Here is an 18,714-nt window from a genome sequence, read left to right as displayed (position 1 = left end):
TGATTCCTGCTCTGATACCAATTGTAGAAGCTATTTAATCGAGTACTGAAACGAGATCATAAATGAAATGAATTAAGAACACACAAAGTAAATATAATCTGATTTCAACTCTATTATGCTTTCAAGATACAAAGAGTATTCAGATAGAAGAGTTGCAAAAATTATATCTATCTTATGTATCCTTCCCTATTTATAGGAAAAATAGAAATCACACAAAAAATACAAAGGGCTAAAACATTACAGCTTCGAAATAACTATGTCTTTGTAATAACATTACATCACTATCGAATACAAAATAACCTTCGACACCTGACAACACACATTGATACTTACATCCCCTACTATCTTCAAGTATGTAGTAGAGATGTTAAAAAAACTAAAATAACGAAAAAAAAAGAAAAAAAATAACTTATAAAAAAACGAAAAAAATATAAAAAAGGAAAATAAAAATATTAAAACAACAACAAAAAAATTAAAAACGTTAAAATCGAGCATATATCTATTAAAAAAATTTTATTTTTTTTTAACGAAAAATAATAATAAAAAAACCAAAATAAATGGAAAAGAAAAGAAAAACTCATTTAAATGATTTTTTATTGACGTTCGTCGCACATGATTATTCCCTCGAGTCTGTATTACGTTCAATGCATGTGTGCCACGCGCAAACGCGCCACGACCAAGTAAATGGATTTGATTTTTATGCTCTTGACGAAATGATCAGTGGAGAATAGTATTCGCGGTTCCTACCAAATTTTTGGGTTTCTACCGGATCCGTACTATATATATATATATATATATATATATATATATATATATATATATATATATATATATATATATATATATATATATATATATATATATATATATATATATATTATCCGAAGATTTGAATTGAATTATTTGTTATTTGTTTTATATTATTTAAAATTCGGGGAGAAAAAAGATTTTTCTTATAAAACTTTTTATAGGTATCATACATTGAATCATTCACATCAAAAGAATTATTTATTTTCTTTTATTTTGACAAAATTGCAAAATTGATTCACATGGTTTACCAAAAACTATGGATAAGATCAAAAAAATTCAACTTGTACGGAAAGTCTATCTTACACTTTTAATTTCTTCTTCATTTTTTAATATAAATATAACTATTTTATAATTATAATAAAAAAGAAAAGCAAAAGGACAGATCCACCCCACTCCAACCCCCACCGGTACCCTACCATGTCTCTCTTTACTCCTTTTTCCGACTATCACTAGGAAGTGTTCTTCAAGCCTCATATCGTATTCTTATCTTGGATTTTGTTCTTTGTTGAGATTCAAAAATTAATCTCATTTTCTCAATCGATTAAGCTAACAATCTTATTGTCATGAATCGATTTTTTCTCTATGGTTGTATCAGCTCATCATCGATACTTGTAGGATTTTCCTATCTTGTGTTTTTCATTCATGATTTGCTGTGTTCGATTATTATTTTAAATCTTATTGTCGTTTTTATCAAAGTTAATAATCCTAAAATCTTTTGTCAATCTTTGTGGTTATATAGAATTTTTGAATAATCTCAGTTGCATTCTTTTTCTTTTCGTCAATGATGCCCTTCACGCACAATATTCATATGAAAATCTTTTGAAAATGATGAAGTTTTGGATGATACTCAAAAAGTGGGTTTACCTGATTTCGATTTGGTTAAACGGGATGTGTTCGTCAATGGGGATAAACATGTTTAAATGGATATGGCGATGTGATTAATTCTGATTTGATTTGAAGATGGGATTAAAGCAAAATTGATTTCCGATTTTGTTTAAATAGGTGGATAATGATGCTTGAATTGAAATGGAGCTTCAAAATAATTCTAATGACCTAGAATTCAATGTTAAGGATGGATCGAAGTTTTGTTTTGATGAAATTATTATTGGATAATTTCGTTAGATTTTGCTGAGAACATATATTATTCAGATGTAGAATGATTTTAGGGGAATTGATTTAAGGAATGATACAGAGGCAAATGAATTGGTATAAAAGAGGGCTATATGATCTTCATTAGATATTTGTGATAAGAGAGATAGTGGAATAGTGAGAGTAGGTACCATTCGGGTTGATAGTGGGTGGGGTAAAGGGTATGGCTCTTCGATGAACATATATGATGATCGTCTACTCTGTTAAGAAAATATATACGAAGTCGGCGGATTTTCAGGTAGGAAGAAGAAGATGTATGTAGAGGAAGAAGAATTTAAGAGAGAGAGAGAGAGAGAGAGAGAAAGAGAAAGAGAGAGAGAGAGAGAGAGAGAGAGAGAGAGAGAAAAGGGTACAATGATGGGAGATATGAAATTTAATGGTGGTCTATGGGGGTGGCGTAGACCCATTCTTTTATTTTTATTTTTACTAAATTCATAACGCATTAAGAAAATAAATAAAAGAATTGTCAAGGGCAAAATTGTCCTTTCAACCTTTTCAAGACCAAACCCGCGATAAATTTTGAATTTTTAAACATTCCATGCAAGTTAGAAACCTTTTAGATCCTATCTATAGTTTTTTGCAAATCAGATGGAACAATTTTGCAATTTTTTTTTATTTTATTAATATTTTTTTAGACTAAACTGCAAAATTGGTCTCTGTGGTATTCAAAAAACTGTGGATAGAATCAAAAAAAAAAAAAAAAAAGTTTCCACCTTACATAGAATATCCAAATCAAGATTTTTTTCGTGATTTTGATCCCTGATACACTTGAAATGTCAACTTTACCTTTTTCATTTCTTTTATTCATTTTCTTTATTAATTTTAGTATTTAAATAATTAAAAAAAATAAAAAAAATAAAATGTCACCCCACCCTCTCCACCAGTACCCCCGTCTATCTTTAATCGTGTATATAATTAGAAGACTTCCAATTCTCTTTGTACCTTCAAAACTCATCTCCTCAAGAATACACACTCACAAAATTCTACATACATACAAAGAAATTAAACACACATAGTAAGGAATTTTCATTCTTCGGCTATTATGAGTTCTACTTTTTTTTAGCTATTATGAGTGTTTCATCTGTGGATTCACGACCCACTGAATAGCTCTCCACTGCCAGTGACCTGATCTTTGATTCCTTTTCTCCTCATCGTTAAATCACCCTACCTGAAATCTATTATCTAGATCCAAATCTAGAATCTACAAAACTCAAACACATTGCATCTAAGCAAATGATAGGAAAATGGAAATGATGGGGTTGGGGGTAGATAAGATGAAAAGGTATCTTCTATCTGAGTGTGTTAGAGTTCCAACTTGAGAATATGGGGTTAACCGGGACAATTGACATGGACAATCGGGGGTGATTGATAAAATTTTGTTTGTTGGAATGAGTTTGATGTGGAAAAATGAAATCAAAGTAACAAATTTAATGGTCAGATTCCTGAATCGCTTACAAAGATGAGCATACTTTTTGAACATAAAAGCTTGATGTTGCCACTATTTGTGAGCCTACAACTGAGTGAGGTTGAGAGGGAGTTTGGTGGGTTTTTTGTTTATATGGTAAAAAAAATTACATGTCCGGTGAAAGGAAGAAGATCACAGGTGACGGGGGGAAATATCACATGTTTGTGTTTGTGTGTTTGATGATGAACATGGGGAAGCACGGTTGGGGTGAGGGATAGGGCTAATATTTTTTGTTTGTAACTTTTAAGTACTACAATAAAAAAAGGAAAAAAAAAAAAGAAATTAAAAGGTTAAATCAATCATTTTAATTTTTTAGGACCAAGACCAAAATAATTTCTTGATTTTGGATCTTCCACGCAAGTTGAAATTTTTTTGGACCATATTCATATCTTTCGCAAACCATAAGGACTAATTTTGCCGTTTTGTCATGTTTTTGCATGATCATAGTTTATGTTTTTCATAAAATGGTTAATTATTAATATTTAAACGTAAAAAATGCAAAATCTCTCTTTAATACTAACTTTGAACCGAAATTTTCATCATTTAAAAGTTACCAAAAAATGGTTTTGGTGGATTTGGACATAGGAAACAAATGTACACGAAGGACTAGACCAAACATCAGCCCATATATATCCAAAGTTTGTATTATAACTAGGTCTTGACCCTATCTATCAGTTTGCGACTACACACCCCGTGTCATTTAAAAGACCAATTTTTTTTATATATATATATATATATATATATATATATATATATATATATATATATATATATATATATATATATATATATATATATATATATATTTATGTATATTAGTATTTGCCACGGATTAATGACATATTAAGAGGGATAATGATAAATGGTCCTTATGGTTTGAGGTAATTTGCATTTTTAGTCTCTAACTTATTTTTTTAACTCGGAAGGTCTTTACAGTTTGTTTTTGTTGCGCGGTCAGTTTCTGTCCTACAAAAAAAAGACTATTTTTCCATTGATTTTTTAATTTATTTAAATAAACACACCCCTACCCCTATTTCCACATCACCTTACCTTACCTTACATGCCCCACCTTAAGGTGAGGTGGGAACCAAAAAATCAAGAGCGAAATAGTCTTTTTAAGTAAGACATGGACCAAACACTCAACAAAAACAAAATGTAGGGACCTTCCGAGTTAAAAAAAATAAGTTAGGGACCAAACGTACAAATTACCCCAAACCATAGGGACCATTTGTGTAATTTACTCTAAAAAAAAATTATACCTTTGAAACACATCAAAAAATTTGTGTTTCTCATTAAGTGCTTTATGTGAACTATGTGAACTTTACCCTAATGCTTCTTACATCCATAATTAATTTCTCATGCATGAAAAGTAAACTCTAATTGCAACAAAAACTTTTCCCTAATTTTGAGAATTTTCTATCTGCTACAAAGTCTTTGAGAGGTTGAATAAAAAATATTCAGTCCAAAATTAAAGAAGATCAAGACGAAGACAAATATTGTATTTTTAGAAATATAAGTTGTGCTTTATAATTTTTTTTAAAATTTATAATCAAATAAATTAAATATTTATTTGACTACAGTTAAAATTAAATAATGTATAACTAGTTTTCTCAAAAGAATAGGCTTAAGTAGGGTTTGTGGGCCTGGCTCAACCTGTTTATTGAAGGATTAGCATGGGCCGATTTTTCTCAATCGTCGGTTTAGTATGTAACCTTGTAGCCCATAACCGGTTTTGGCGTGATTTTCTTCATCTCTACCGCATTGTATATTTAGAGAAAAAAAGGACTTTTAAAATTTGTTATTATATTGTATCCTTTATAACTTTCTTTTTCATGGTCATTAACATTAAAGAAATTTGTGTATGTTCTAACATCAAAATATCATATTTACCAAACAAAAGTTTAAATAATATATTTATTTTTATAAATTCAATATCATCTTTGCCTAAAATAGTTTAATTTTTTGAACATTTTATAAAAAATTATGTATTTAGTTTGAGTAATGGACTGTTATACCCTTCATAAATTCTCTAACATTAATTGATTAATCAATCAATGAATGTGCTCAATATCATTGTGAAAATCTCATTAAAAAAAGTTTGACTTGAGATGATTTTTGGAACAAAACCAAAAGTGCCCAATATAAGTGTGAAACATGAAACATCTTAGTCTAATCAAAATATGGTATGCAACTCTCTAGTTTTGAATTTTGACACTGTTAAATCTTCTGTAAAAGTAAAGAACTAAATGTTGAGTGAATGCAATTTTTCTCAAATCAATTCTTAAAATCTATCGCTTGTCAAAGTTTTATCTTATTCAACTTGAATTGTAAACCCACTTTGCAATTTTCCCCTTTATACCAAAACCCTAGTGAAAACGTTGATATTATTATACACAGAGATCTCAAACAAAGAACCACCTTTTTTTTGTTTCAAAAATCACATAAATCAACTTTCTTTGAGATGGATGTATGAAGTTGAATTGGAAATTTATGAAGAATATAATAGTAAATTGATAAATATAAAGATTTAAAAGGATTATAAATTAAAAAAAAAAAGTTTAAAATAAGATTTAAGCAAATTATAATATTTTGATGTTTATGAATGATAGATATGATATTTGAATTTTTTTTGTTGGATAAATATGATAATTGACATTTAACAACGGTATATACAAAATTCTTCCGAAAATAAATGCTTTGAGTTTTGGTTATATTTTTGTAATCGATGGATTTTCGTTTTCTTCATGGTACTTTACATACAAACACAAGTAAACAAACAAGATAAGAAGAAACTCATCTACAACTTTTTCTACAAAAATACTACAAAACACAAACTCAATCTAACAATCAAACCCTAATTCACATATCGATTACAAACATCTCTCATTATGTACATACCAATCACAAACATAACATTTTTATCACCCCAAATTCTTTGCTTATGTCAATACATCAATAATCACATGTAATATTACAAGCATCTTCATCTCATCTCTCACAAATCACTTCATCTCATCCCTCACAAATCATGCCAATGATCACAACACGGTTTTTCTGAAACGGTATCAGAAATCTACTCCTTTTTGTTGGTAGATCATGTCAAAAATCAAGATCCCATCTTTCATGGCAAATCTTGATTTTTCCCTCGGTCTTCAATTGGTCCAACCAATCTTCTTCCCTTGAAAGACTTAGGCCCCGTTTGGCAAACTAGCTTATAAGCTAGCTTATAAACTAGGGATAATGACTTCAGAGGGTAACATACTTTTGATTTTGATCACATTTGGTCACTGAACTTTTTTTCGTGCTCTATTAACCCTTTAACTTGTTGATTTGTGCAAATTTTCCCCTTCCGACTGGTTTTTGCCGGTTTCAATGAATTTATTGATCCTACGTGTCAGTTTTGATCCTAACTGGCATCTAGGGTTCTTGTTATTAAAGGAGGGGCATTTGTTGTTCATTTATTGTGCTCTAATACCCCGTTGCCCTAATACCCGATGGCTTCCTCCTACAGCATCTCATCCTCCCTCAATCGATCAAGCAAGAAATCCATAGTGAATGATCCAAAAACTTGTGATTGTGAGTTCCCTGCACGTATTCTAACATCAACAACACCAAAGAATCCAGGGAGGCATTTCATGGTGTGCAATGAGGTAAGCAATTTCACTTAAATTTCCCCTCTTTTCTGATTCATTTATTCCAGATTTGAAATCTCACTTTGAAATTTTATTGTGGAAGGGTAAATGCAAATATTGGAAATGGTTGGATGTAGAACTTGTACAGATGCCTCTGATGGAAGTGGTGGAGGGAATGAAAGCTGAATTAGTAGCATTGAAGACCGAAGTAGAGAAGGTGAAGGAAGACATGGAACAGATGAAGAAGGAAAAGTACTCTAATGCCATTGCAATGAAGGAGAAAATATATAAGTTTACCATTGGATTTCTTTTTCTGATCATCGTGTATATGATGAAATGAAGTCACATGATGTATTGAAAGATGTTGTTTGAATAGAATACAGTTGTTATCTTAACTTCTTGTTGGAATGGAATGAAGTAACATTGATTGTAATGGAAAATTTAATTATAACGAAGCATACATATTAACTGCATACATATTAACTTTGATTGGAATGGAATCACAAAGAATGGAATGAAGTAACTTTGACTGGAATGGAATCACCAAGATAAAATTTTTGACTGGAATGGAATCATAAGGAAGCATACATATAACAATGAATACATATTTGATTTTGACTGGAATAGAATCACAAAGTAGCATGCATATAAAGAATTAGTTTTGACTGGAATGGAATCACAAAGTAGCATGCATATAAAGAATTAGTTTTGACTGGAATGGAATCACAAAGTAGCATACATATAACAAATACATATAATAAAAAAAGTAAGTGAATGTGGTGGTTGGATTCATTGTAATACGCCATTAATATTCTACAGTTATATAAGTTTTTGTCTGCATACACAAAAGTAGTTTCTAGGTAACACAAAAGATTCCTGCATAGACAAAAGAAGGGCCACCATGTGCCCATACACCTACTTGATAGTACCATAGAAAAGCATAATAAAAAGACTACTACTTTGTCTTTACATCACAACTGCCTTACAAAAGATATTCCTACCCACCCACTATTATCCCCTAAATTAATCAATAACTGAAGGGTTATCTGCATTGCTCCCAACCCCAGGTATCTGCCTCCTTAATGCTTGTTTGATAATCCGTTCAAAATATTTCCTCCTTCCACTTCTACTAACTGGGACCCTTCTTCTTGGCATGGGGGCTGCAGGTGGTGGTGGAGGAGGTTGTTGGGCTGCAGGTGGTGGTGGAGGAGGTGGTGGTCCTTCATTGCCCCTGGATAAACTTGGGTCTGCTCCACTGCCCCTGGATGAACTTGGTACTGCAAACAAAAATTAAAATGTCAATTCTTTGTTCAAATGATGTAATTTTTTTAAAAATATTCACCTGATGTATTGCTTTGTTGGTTAGATGGACACTTTTTCTTGTTGTGACCTGGTTCCTTACAAATACCACACTTTATTATGCTACCCCTTCTTGAGACAGTTTGTCTAATTGATCCACTCAACTCTCGTTCAATTGCATCCCTCTTCCTTTTCACAGATGGCCTACCAGATAATCTTCTTCTTTTGGGAGGCAAAGGCTTATGGTATGGAACATCTGGCCACATTTTACTACTATTGAGAGGATTAATGCTATATTTGTAGCATTTTAGGTAAGCCTCAGTAGTGTATGATTGGGACACATATGCCTCAGCATCATGATTTATGTAAGATATTGCTGCCACTCCATGTAAGCATGGTATCCCTGTAAGTTGCCATATTCTACAGGCACACTTCTTTGCAATTAGATCCACTCCATATGCAACATCAGTGAATCTAACCTCATACTTTTGATAACCACAAGGAGTAACTCCCCACAATCTGTTTAAGCATATTAACATCAGTGAATCAATAACACATCCTCATAATTAACATAAGCATATTAAAGTAAAATAATTACCTCTGTTTAACCTTCAGATGTTCTATACGCTTCCTAATAGTTGGACATATAAGCAAATCCCATTCCATTCCTTCAACTCTTTGAGTGTATATCCTTTCCATCACAAATAACCTAATCTCCTCCAGCATAGTGATTATAGGTCTCCTTCTAGCATGCCTAATAGCAGAATTGAAACTCTCACTGACCCCATTCTCCACTGCATCACAGTCTCTTCCTTCTTGAAAGAATGCCTTATACCAGGTAGTAGGCTCTCTGTCTATAAGGTAATCATAAGCATGAGTATCAATAGATTTGATGTTCTCCATTACACCTCTGAACTTCTCCACAGTACTAGCCCTTACAGCCCTCCAAAATAACTTTATGTATTGTTGACCAGTAAACCTTTTATTAAAATTGGCCAGAATGTGTCTAGCACATTGTCTATGTTCAGCTTCTGGACATTTTTCCTTAACTGCTTGTAATAACCCCTACAAATCACAACATCATTATGAGTGAAAAAGCATAAAAATGAAGCATAAAAATGACCTAGTACTAACCTTGTGTCCATCAGAAAGAAGGGTAATGCCTGCACCAAGACCACCATTAATGTCATCCATAAGCAAATCTATGAACCACTTCCATGTTTCTTTATTCTCAACACATACCACAGCCCATGCTAAAGGGTAGATGTGGTTGTTTGCATCTCTCCCAACAGCTGAAATAACTTCTCCTCTAACTATACCCTTTAAAAAGCAACCATCAAGCCCAATTACTGGCCTGCACCCTTCTAACCAACCATCCCTTACAGCTTTGAAACACACATAAAACTTAGAAAACAAAGTTGTGGAATCTGGTATGATGTCTACATCCAATCTCACAGTAGACCCAGGATTTGACCTGATAATTTCCTCACCATATGACCACAATCTCCCATAATGTTCAATTAAACTTCCTTCAATCTCTTGTAATGCAAATTTCTTTGCATTTCTGCATTGCCCCACACTCACATTTATGTTGAATGTTGTTGACACTTTAGCTTTCATCTTCCTTGCACTCATTTTTGGGTTCTCTATAATTTGACTCATAAAATGTTTCCCTATCCATCTATAAGTTACAATTGACCCAAACTTAAACACCCTACAACAATTATGTTCATTCACTAGAAATTTGATCTGAAAAGTCTTTTCTTTACCCATCCAGGAGGCCCATAGTCTGAAAGGGCAAGATGGTGACTTATTCTTTTTGCAACATTTCACTAACAATCTATCAGAGTCATTTTTTTCAAACCATAGATCATACCCATTAGCAACTGCATAATTGCTTAACATATGTTTAAGCTCAGTAGGGTTACAAAATCGCATACCTATAATTGGTTTCATCTGATCCCATGGCTGTCTCTCATCATACACAGGGTACTGGGGTGGCACGTATTCATCATCTTGATCTTCACTCTCTATAGGTTCACAAAGGATGTTTAAAAATCTATCACGTGCAGTTTTGTTTGCTGGAAATGGATAGGTAGCATCATATTCTTCATGATCAACAGAATATGAATCTTGAATAACTGAATCCTCATCTTCATCTAAGTCTTCGTTTTCACTTTCACTTTCCTCAGCCTCAATCCAGTCGAAGATAGGTTCATTATGGTGATCCACATATACATTCATTCTCTTGTCATTAGCATACGCCAAATCCAAAAATTCCTTGTAATCACCGTTGTTCACCAGTGTATGAATTCCAAGACCTAAAGACTCTTGTGGAAGGCAGAAATAGATGTCTTTGCTTCTCGATTTGGTGAGCTTGTGAAGGAATTTCATGAATTGCTCATACCCAAACCCACTGAAGTCAACATCTCGCACTGATGCTCTGTTGGGATCAAAGTAAACTAAGGGATTGGGTGCAAACTAACCATTGTAATGGAAATCCACTACAATGAAGTTCTGATCAGTAGGATTTGGAGATGATGCCATAGAACGGTTGAAGGAGATGAATGATCGATGGAGAATTTTGTGACCTAGTCGAGTTTAAGGACCAAATGAGACTTCGGGGTGTGGTTTAATGAGACGGAGACGAAAAATCGGGCCCTACATGCCACCTCTTTCGCCACGTAAGATAAAAAAATACACGTAGGATCAATAAACCGTTTGAAACCAGCTAAACCCGGTCGGAAGGGGAAAATTTGCACAAATCAACAAGTTAAAGGGTTAATAGAGCACGAAAAAAAGTTCAGTGACCAAATGTGATCAAAATCAAAAGTATGTTACCCTCTGAAGTCATTATTCCTATAAACTACAATAAACTACTTTTATTGTTTTACCATACACTAAATTACAATAAGCTATCTTATTTTTTCCAAACATGGCCTTAGATATATGATCAAAAACGTGTTTATATATATATATATATATATATATATATATATATATATATATATATATATATATATATATATATATATATATATATATATATATATATATATATCGTCTCAAATTCTCAATAGCTTCTTGTTTGACTCATGGGATCATAATCATACGCATCACCAGCTTTCACAAATCGCCCTTTCACGCGCTTTCTAACATCCGCTCTTGCCTTTCGAGTAGCATATCTCACTGTCTTCTCAAATCTAACCAAAAAAAAAAGATAGCAAATATTAATCATTTAATCCATAAAAAAAAACTATTTCAAAATATGTTCATGAGACTTGATCATTTACTCACTTTCGGGTTTTCTTCTTTTCCTTGTAACGAAGAACCGCATCGTTTCTGATACCTGAAGGGGTGGTGTTATCGTGAGCCAGGGTGCACCAGGGTGGCTCATGCATGAGAAGCATAGATGAAGTCCCACAATCTTGATAATCACCTGCATTGCTTTCTCCAGTGAGGCTTGAAAATGAAATAGTGGAATGTGGTTTATAACAAACGTTTGGTTCTGTTTTGCGGCTTCTTAATGATTCAAATGAAGCTGCATTACTGCATGTGGGTCGAACATGAACATCGTCTCCCTTTAAGATAAAAAAATATAAGTATGAGAAATATTCATAATAAAGAATTTTTAAAGAAGAAATTACAAGTATATAATTACCTTTGTAGCATGTGAATTGTGAGACATGGATTCAGCGACTGATGTTTCTTTAGCTCCGAATAAGCTATCGATTCCATCTTTTGCGAATAGATGTTCTGGGTCGTTGTATCCATCGCCAAACAGTACTTCATATTTCTCGATGCTTAAATCAGTTTCATCCATGTTGAAATCATCATAGAATGCATTATTTGTAGATGAAATCTGCGATTTTGAATTCAAGTTACGATTTTGAATTCAAAAACTGTTGAAATTGAAAAAACCCAATTCGATTTACCTTGAATGTAGAACAAGGATCAGGATCGTTTTTGTAATTTGAGTTGATTCCTTTCTGCAAATCGTCTCGATCAATCGAACAAGATACAACTTGATTGGTTTTGTCGTCGGCGATGGACATTAACTCCATTTCCTGTTGACAAGTGGAGCCGAGAACAGATGGAGACTCTGACATGAACGACCAGATGGAAGCTAGTTCAACCGCCGATGGGCAGCCGGAGTAGCAATTTAACGTTTGCCGACAATGGCTACCGGAACCGGAATTAGAACCGGTGTGACCCTCCCAGTTACATTTTTGACAAAGCGATAGTTTTTCATCGACGCATCTAACGAATGCTGGTTCTGAATTGCATCTATCGCATATGAGTGTTCTTGAATGGCGTTTTGATAATGCGTTTGCGGAATGAATATTTCGATCACACGATAGACATAAGTAAGCTTCGTCTGATCGACAATACACCATCGATCTTGCCTCGCGACAGTAATCGCAATCGTATCCCATTTTTGGAAAATCTTTATCGGATTTACTGAACTGGTGAAGCAATCTGTGTCAAACAAATGAGAAACTGGATTAGGGATTTGGAATCTTTGTAATTTGACTAAAATAGCAAATACTTCAATGATTATGTATGCGTTCTTGGGTATTGATAAGTGTGAATTCAAGAACAATCTATCAACACAAATGGTTTCTGAAAAGATTCGAATTTAACATCATTTTAAAGAGTCCAGAAACACGACTGAAAAGGGTTTTGTGCATCTAGAATTCAAACAGTAATCTGAAGAAACAAGAAAACTCTGTTCATCAAAATAAAACCAGGGGAGATAACAAAAACCCACAAAGACTCAAATTCACCCAAAAAAAATGGATTTTTTTTCGAAAGAAACAGATGTTCGAATCAGCAACTCAAACCCAGAATCCATGGATTACGAATAGATAGAAGAAATCCCAGAAAAAACCCATTTTGGTAGAGCAAAAACAAACAAAACCCAGATAAAGCTTACCAAGATTGTAAACCCAGAAAGCAAAGATCAAAGCAGATAGGTTCTGATGCCGACTTTGAAAACCCTAAAAGGTTAGGGATGAGAGGTTTCAAGAGTTTCTTTTCCTTGTTAATATCTCTTCGTTGTGTGTGAGGTAGGTGTTTGGAGTACTGTTGTTTTGCAAGAAGATATCTGACAACAGAAAACACCAAAATAAAATAGCACGAAAAGAGCAAAAAGTGCAAGGAGAGAGAAAGAGAAAGAGAGGTCTGTACTCTGTAGTTTGGTTTGGAAGGTGGGACCTTGTCGCTTTCCTCACAATGAAAAGTTTGGCCCTTTTCTCATCTACTCTTTATTTACTTTTGAGCCAAGTGTAGCCATGTCCTCTATATATCATAGCAACATCCTTAACTATTACAAAATACAAAAAATTTACTACTTTAGTATGAAGGAACTAACTAGGACATTATCATAGAACATCAAGACCAACCTTTAAACCCAACACTTGAACTAATAGGTACGACATAGAAAATAACTTTGGAATGTTTATAATTATGCTTCAATTTAACTATGGGAGTATTCAGATTTCAAGATGAGTGTAGCACAATAGATATTCTTTCTACTTGAGAAGGATGGTAATAGAACATTCCTTGTAAAAAGGACATCTTGGAAATAGCATTGTACTAACATGATTAGGAAAATACCTCATAAAGGTGCCAAATACTTGGTTCATGCTCGTACAATAGCAAACATAAACCAACAAAAGGGTGTTGTGTCATCATCTAAGACCATTACGATCCACGAGTAAAAGTATGTGATCAGTTATTCCGAAAATAAAAGGTGTAACATCTTCAATGACTCGTCTAGCATCTTTAATCAACATTTGTCATATATCGCTAAAGTATTAGCATGTGAAGCATAGTAAATAATACAAAGTTAGGCTTGAAGATTTAGTGAGCAACATAAAGGTTAGAACATTGTTATATATACATAGATATAATCATTGTGACAAGATCGGTGTAATACAAAAATCATAAAGAAATACTTGTATATATCGCACCCGTACGAAGTTAATCTATTATCTTAATTCTAAACGTGTGTACTCATAGCCTTACATGACATCACGAATACATATGAACATGAAAGCGTAAAGATGTTTCTGAAACATCCTAGAAATACGACCCAAAAAAATTTTGTTTTTAAATAATGATAAAAGTCATAACACTGAATGTCATATAATAAAACCATACGTCGGGTATCTCAAAGCCATAATAAAATGTCATATCAAAAACTGTATCAAATCATATCTAAGTATCTAAACAAAACTCCCAGGAATAAAGCTGAAACTGTGGTGTGTGCGATGCCATCAACCCGAGCCCTTCCCTTTACTTGCGGAGGTACCTGAAACCAAAACTGAAACTGTAAGCACAAAGCTTAGTGAGCTCCCCCAAACTACCACATACCATACAACAACATATAAACACATATTGGGCCTTGCCCACTGCATCGGACCGAAGTCCGGAACTAACCAGGGCCTTGCTCTCTGCATCGGACAGAAGTCCGGAAACTGCATCGGATCACAGTTCGGAACTGACTGCATCGGACCGAAGTCCGGAACTAACTGCATCGGACCGAAGTCCGGAACTAACTTAGTATAACATAGAAAGGCATAAACATATTAACTAGCATGAACACATAAACTGCACACTGCATCGGGCCGTAGCCCAGAACACATAACACCTAAATCCTGTCTGAGCCACGAAGGCATCAAACATACTAAAAACTACATCGGACCGAAGTTCGGAAACTACTACTAGCTAAACGGGTTGGCATTGTGGCCTTAGACCCGTTCCTACTGGAAGAAAACTCACCTCGTAAACTGGCTGGTAAATGAACGGCTCTGGAAACTGTCTGGTGCTGCTCCGATATCTCCCCAGCTACAATTTCCATAATACACTAAATCAAATACTGATAACTATATTGAGGGTAAAATGACTATTTTACCCCTAGTCAAAGTTAACCCTATTGGTCAAAGTCAACATACAGTTGACCTGACTCGTTGAGTTAGGTCACCAACTCGTCGAGTCCTCACCCTCACTTCTTTGCTTCTGATCGCTACTACTCGTCGAGTTTGGCATAGACTCGATGAGTTCCCCTTCTATGTTATCACCTAGTCAATCTGCATCCGACTCGCCGAGTTGTATGAACAACTTCGAGTCCTTCTTCAACGTATGAACACTGTGGATGTGACTCGCCGAGTTGTATGAACAACTTGTCGAGTCTGATCTAGAGGTATGAAGACTGTCTTGGACTCGTGACTCGTCTCGTCGAGTCCAAAGAAAGACTCGCCGAGTCGCATGCATCCAATTACTATTCAGACGATTCTGCTCAAAACCAATGCATCTAACTGATAGATCTGGGCTCATAAGGCCTGGTTTGCATGTAAAGGTTCCATTTTTATGTGCACATACACTCCTAAAGAGGTTTATAGGCTTAAAATGCATGAATAAGGCTAGATCTAGGGTTTATATGCAACAAGGTTCAATAAAGGTATTAGATCTGGGTTTTGGGATAGAAATATGATTAGATCTGAAAGCTATAACACTTACACAAGCTCCCATACTAGATTAAGCTCACAAATGGGCAAAAAGGTAACCTAAATGAGATTCTTGAAGAAAAACAACCAAAGAACATAAAGGGTCCGATTAATACCTCAAATGACTCTGAAATGGATGCAAGATCGTGTTCCCCTTCCTCTCCTTTGGATCTAGCCTTCCTCTTCTCTTCCAATCTTCACTTCTTACACAAAATGCCCAAAAACACTCAAGATAGGTTAGGGTATGGCTATGAAACGTTCTGAGGGTGAGGGAGGTCAGATTGGGTGCATAAGGGGGATTATATAAGGTGCAAAACCTGTGGATCTAGGATGTCTTCCAGGCTGGCGGACTCGCCGAGTCCAGGATATGGACTCGTCAAGTCGCCCACTTACACGTGCTGGAAATCCCGTCTCTACTTGACGAGTCGAGCAACAGACTCGTCGAGTCCCTCTTGAATACTTAGAAAAATAACCATTAAATAACATACCAGAACTGGGGTCGTTACAATTCTCCCCCACTTGTCTCAGACTTCGTCCTCGAAGTCTGCTGCTGCTGCTGTATCTGCAAACAACTCTAGATAGTGTTCCCTCATTTCTTCCTCTGTCTCCCACGTCCACTCAGATCCCTTCCGGTGCTGCCACTGTACCTTTACTAACCGAACCACCTTGTTCCTCAAGGTTTTCGTCTTCCAATCCATGATCGCTATGGGTTTCTCAATACAATTCAGGTTGTTATCAACATGAATGTCCTCCAAGGGTACTAATGCTGTCTCATCCACCAAGCACTTCCTCAACAGAGAAACATGGAAAGTGTTGTGGATCTGACTGAGCTCTGTCGGAAGATCCAACCGATAAGCAACCCGTCCCACCTGGGCCAAAATCCTAAAAGGACCGATGAACCTAGGGCCCAGCTTGCCCCTCTTCCGAAACCTGATAACACCCTTCCAGGGTGATACCTTCAGGAGGACCATATCGCCCACCTGGAAATCCAAGTTTGAACGCCTCCTATCAGCGTAACTCTTCTGCCGACTCTACGCAATCTGCAGACTGGTACGAACCTGCTGGATCAACTCTGTCGTCTTGAGCACCACTTCGGTGCTCCCAATGACCCGATGACCGACCTCGCCCTAATAAATCGGGGTCCTGCACTTCCTCCCATAGAGCATCTCGAAAGGAGGTCGATCAATACTCGCATGGTAACTGTTGTTATACGAAAATTACGCTAACGGAAGATACGTATCCCAACTGCTACCGAAGTCTAGAACACATGCCCGCAGCATGTCCTCAAGAGTCTGAATCATTCTCTCGCTCTGTCTGTCCGTCTGAGGATGAAAAGCGGTGCTAAAATGGAGACGAGTACCCATCTCGTCGTGAAACCGCTTCCAGAATCTGGAAGTAAAATGGACATCTCGGTCTGACACCACTAAAACAGACACTCCATGCCGTGCCACCACCTCTCGCACATATACATATATATATCGGCTAGCTTCTCAGCCGATATGCTCTCCTGGATCGGTATAAAATGGGCACTCTTCGTCAACCGATCCACTATAACCCAAATCGAATCCACTCCACGTGTGGTCCTGGGAAGCTTAGTGATGAAATCCATAGTGATATGCTCCCATTTCCACACTAGTATGTCCAACGGTTGCATCTTGCCGTGAGGCCTTTGGTGCTCCGCCTTAACCTTCCTGCAGGTCAGGCATCTTTCCACATACCAGGCGACATCCCTCTTCATGCAGGGCCACCAATAGTCAGGTCGAAGATCCCTATACATCTTCGTTTCCCCTGGATGGATGGAAAATCGAGACTCATGGGCCTCGTCCATCAACACCTGCCGCACTCCGCCCTAGTACGGTACCCATACCCTCCCATGAAGGGTCAACAATCCTCGGCTATCGTAGTCAAAAGAAGCTACTCGGCCTACAATCCTCTCACACTTCTGCCTCTCCTCCTTAAGGCCCTCGGTTTGCGCCTCTTTGATTTGCTCCAATAATGGAGTAATCACCGTCATCCTCAAACATATGTCTCTGATCGGGGCCACTACTGCCTTGTGGCTCAGAGCGTCAGCCACCACGTTAGCCTTTCCTGGGTGATAAAGGATCTTACAATCATAATCCTTCAACACATCTAACTATCGCCTCTACCTCATGTTCAGATTCGGCTGGTCCATGAGGTACCTCAAGCTCTTGTGATCCGTGTAAATGGTACATCGGAACCCATAGAGGTAATGTCTCCAAATCTTGAGGGTAAACACCACTACCCCCAACTCCAAATCATGCGTAGGATAGTTAGCCTCGTGAGTCTTCAGTTATCCCGAGGCATAGGCTATCACACGGCCTCGTTGCATCAAACTGCTCCCATACCTATGATCGAGGCACCACAGTATACTACAAAATCCTCTACTCCTTCTGGCAGGGTAAGAATCGGTGCCTCGCACAATCTCTGCCTGAGAGTCTCAAACGCCACTTGCTGCTCAGGCCCCCAACGAAATGCCACCGACTTCTTGGTCAGTCGGGTGAGCAGTACTGCTATCTTGGAGAATTCCTGGATGAATCTCCTGTAATATCCTACCAAACCTAGGAAGCTCTGAATCTTAGATGGAGATATCGGGACCTTCCACTGCATCATGACCTCTATCTTGGCCGGATTTACCAAAATACCCTTCTGGTTGACGAGATGCCCAAGGAATTGCACCTCGTGCAACCAAAACTCGCATTTGGAGAATTTTGCGAAAAGTCTCTCCCTCCTCAAAATCTCTAGCACCTCTCTCAGATGCTCCTCGTGCTGCTCCTGAGTCTTGGAATACACCAAGATATCATCTACGAATACTATTATAGACCGATCC

The 18,714-nt window shown here is 36.2% G+C and overlaps 2 protein-coding genes across 3 annotated transcripts; both read right to left on the bottom strand.

The window, feature by feature from the left end:
• Positions 1–7,844: 7,844 nt before the first annotated feature.
• LOC145017378 (uncharacterized) lies at positions 7,845–10,823 on the bottom strand. Its single transcript, XM_078975417.1, has 4 exons — positions 9,490–10,823; positions 8,954–9,420; positions 8,399–8,874; positions 7,845–8,333 (listed from the first exon to the last, which is right to left on the bottom strand). Exons 1-4 carry the CDS (start codon positions 10,747–10,749, stop codon positions 8,080–8,082), a joined length of 2,457 nt encoding a protein of 818 aa, XP_078831543.1. The 5' UTR covers positions 10,750–10,823; the 3' UTR covers positions 7,845–8,079.
• Positions 10,824–11,420: 597 nt separating this feature from the next.
• On the bottom strand, positions 11,421–13,600 carry LOC145018775 (zinc finger protein CONSTANS-LIKE 9-like). Of its 2 annotated transcripts, XM_078976622.1 has the most exons (6): positions 13,546–13,600; positions 13,292–13,462; positions 12,291–12,834; positions 12,017–12,217; positions 11,653–11,936; positions 11,421–11,558 (listed from the first exon to the last, which is right to left on the bottom strand). In XM_078976622.1, the coding sequence occupies exons 3-6, from the start codon at positions 12,789–12,791 to the stop codon at positions 11,429–11,431; spliced, it is 1,116 nt and encodes a 371-aa protein (XP_078832748.1). In that variant the 5' UTR covers positions 12,792–12,834; positions 13,292–13,462; positions 13,546–13,600; the 3' UTR covers positions 11,421–11,428. The 2 variants fall into 2 exon arrangements, with proteins under 2 accessions (XP_078832748.1, XP_078832747.1); XM_078976621.1 differs by lacking the exon at positions 13,546–13,600 and having other exon boundaries at positions 13,292–13,499.
• Positions 13,601–18,714: the final 5,114 nt, after the last annotated feature.

This window comes from Lactuca saligna, chromosome 9 (genome assembly GCF_052625555.1).
Source record: "Lactuca saligna cultivar CGN05327 chromosome 9, ASM5262555v1, whole genome shotgun sequence".
NCBI lineage: Eukaryota > Viridiplantae > Streptophyta > Magnoliopsida > Asterales > Asteraceae > Lactuca > Lactuca saligna.
The sequence above is the reverse complement of the archived record's forward strand: the minus strand, read 5'-3'. Positions and strand labels throughout refer to the sequence as shown.

Excerpts from the sequence above, each read along its gene's own strand:
- LOC145017378 (XM_078975417.1), bottom strand. The coding sequence starts at position 10,749 with ATGAAATTCCTTCACAAGCTCACCAAATCGAGAAGCAAAGACATCTAT. Across the intron at positions 9,421-9,489 it reads TTCTTTCTGATGGACACAAG|GGGTTATTACAAGCAGTTAA; the intron begins GTTAGTACTAGG and ends TGTGATTTGTAG. Across the intron at positions 8,334-8,398 it reads CCAACAAAGCAATACATCAG|TACCAAGTTCATCCAGGGGC; the intron begins GTGAATATTTTT and ends TTTTGTTTGCAG.
- LOC145018775 (XM_078976622.1), bottom strand. The coding sequence starts at position 12,791 with ATGGGATACGATTGCGATTACTGTCGCGAGGCAAGATCGATGGTGTAT. Across the intron at positions 12,218-12,290 it reads ATCCTTGTTCTACATTCAAG|ATTTCATCTACAAATAATGC; the intron begins GTAAATCGAATT and ends TCAAAATCGCAG. Across the intron at positions 11,937-12,016 it reads ACAATTCACATGCTACAAAG|GGAGACGATGTTCATGTTCG; the intron begins GTAATTATATAC and ends TTTATCTTAAAG.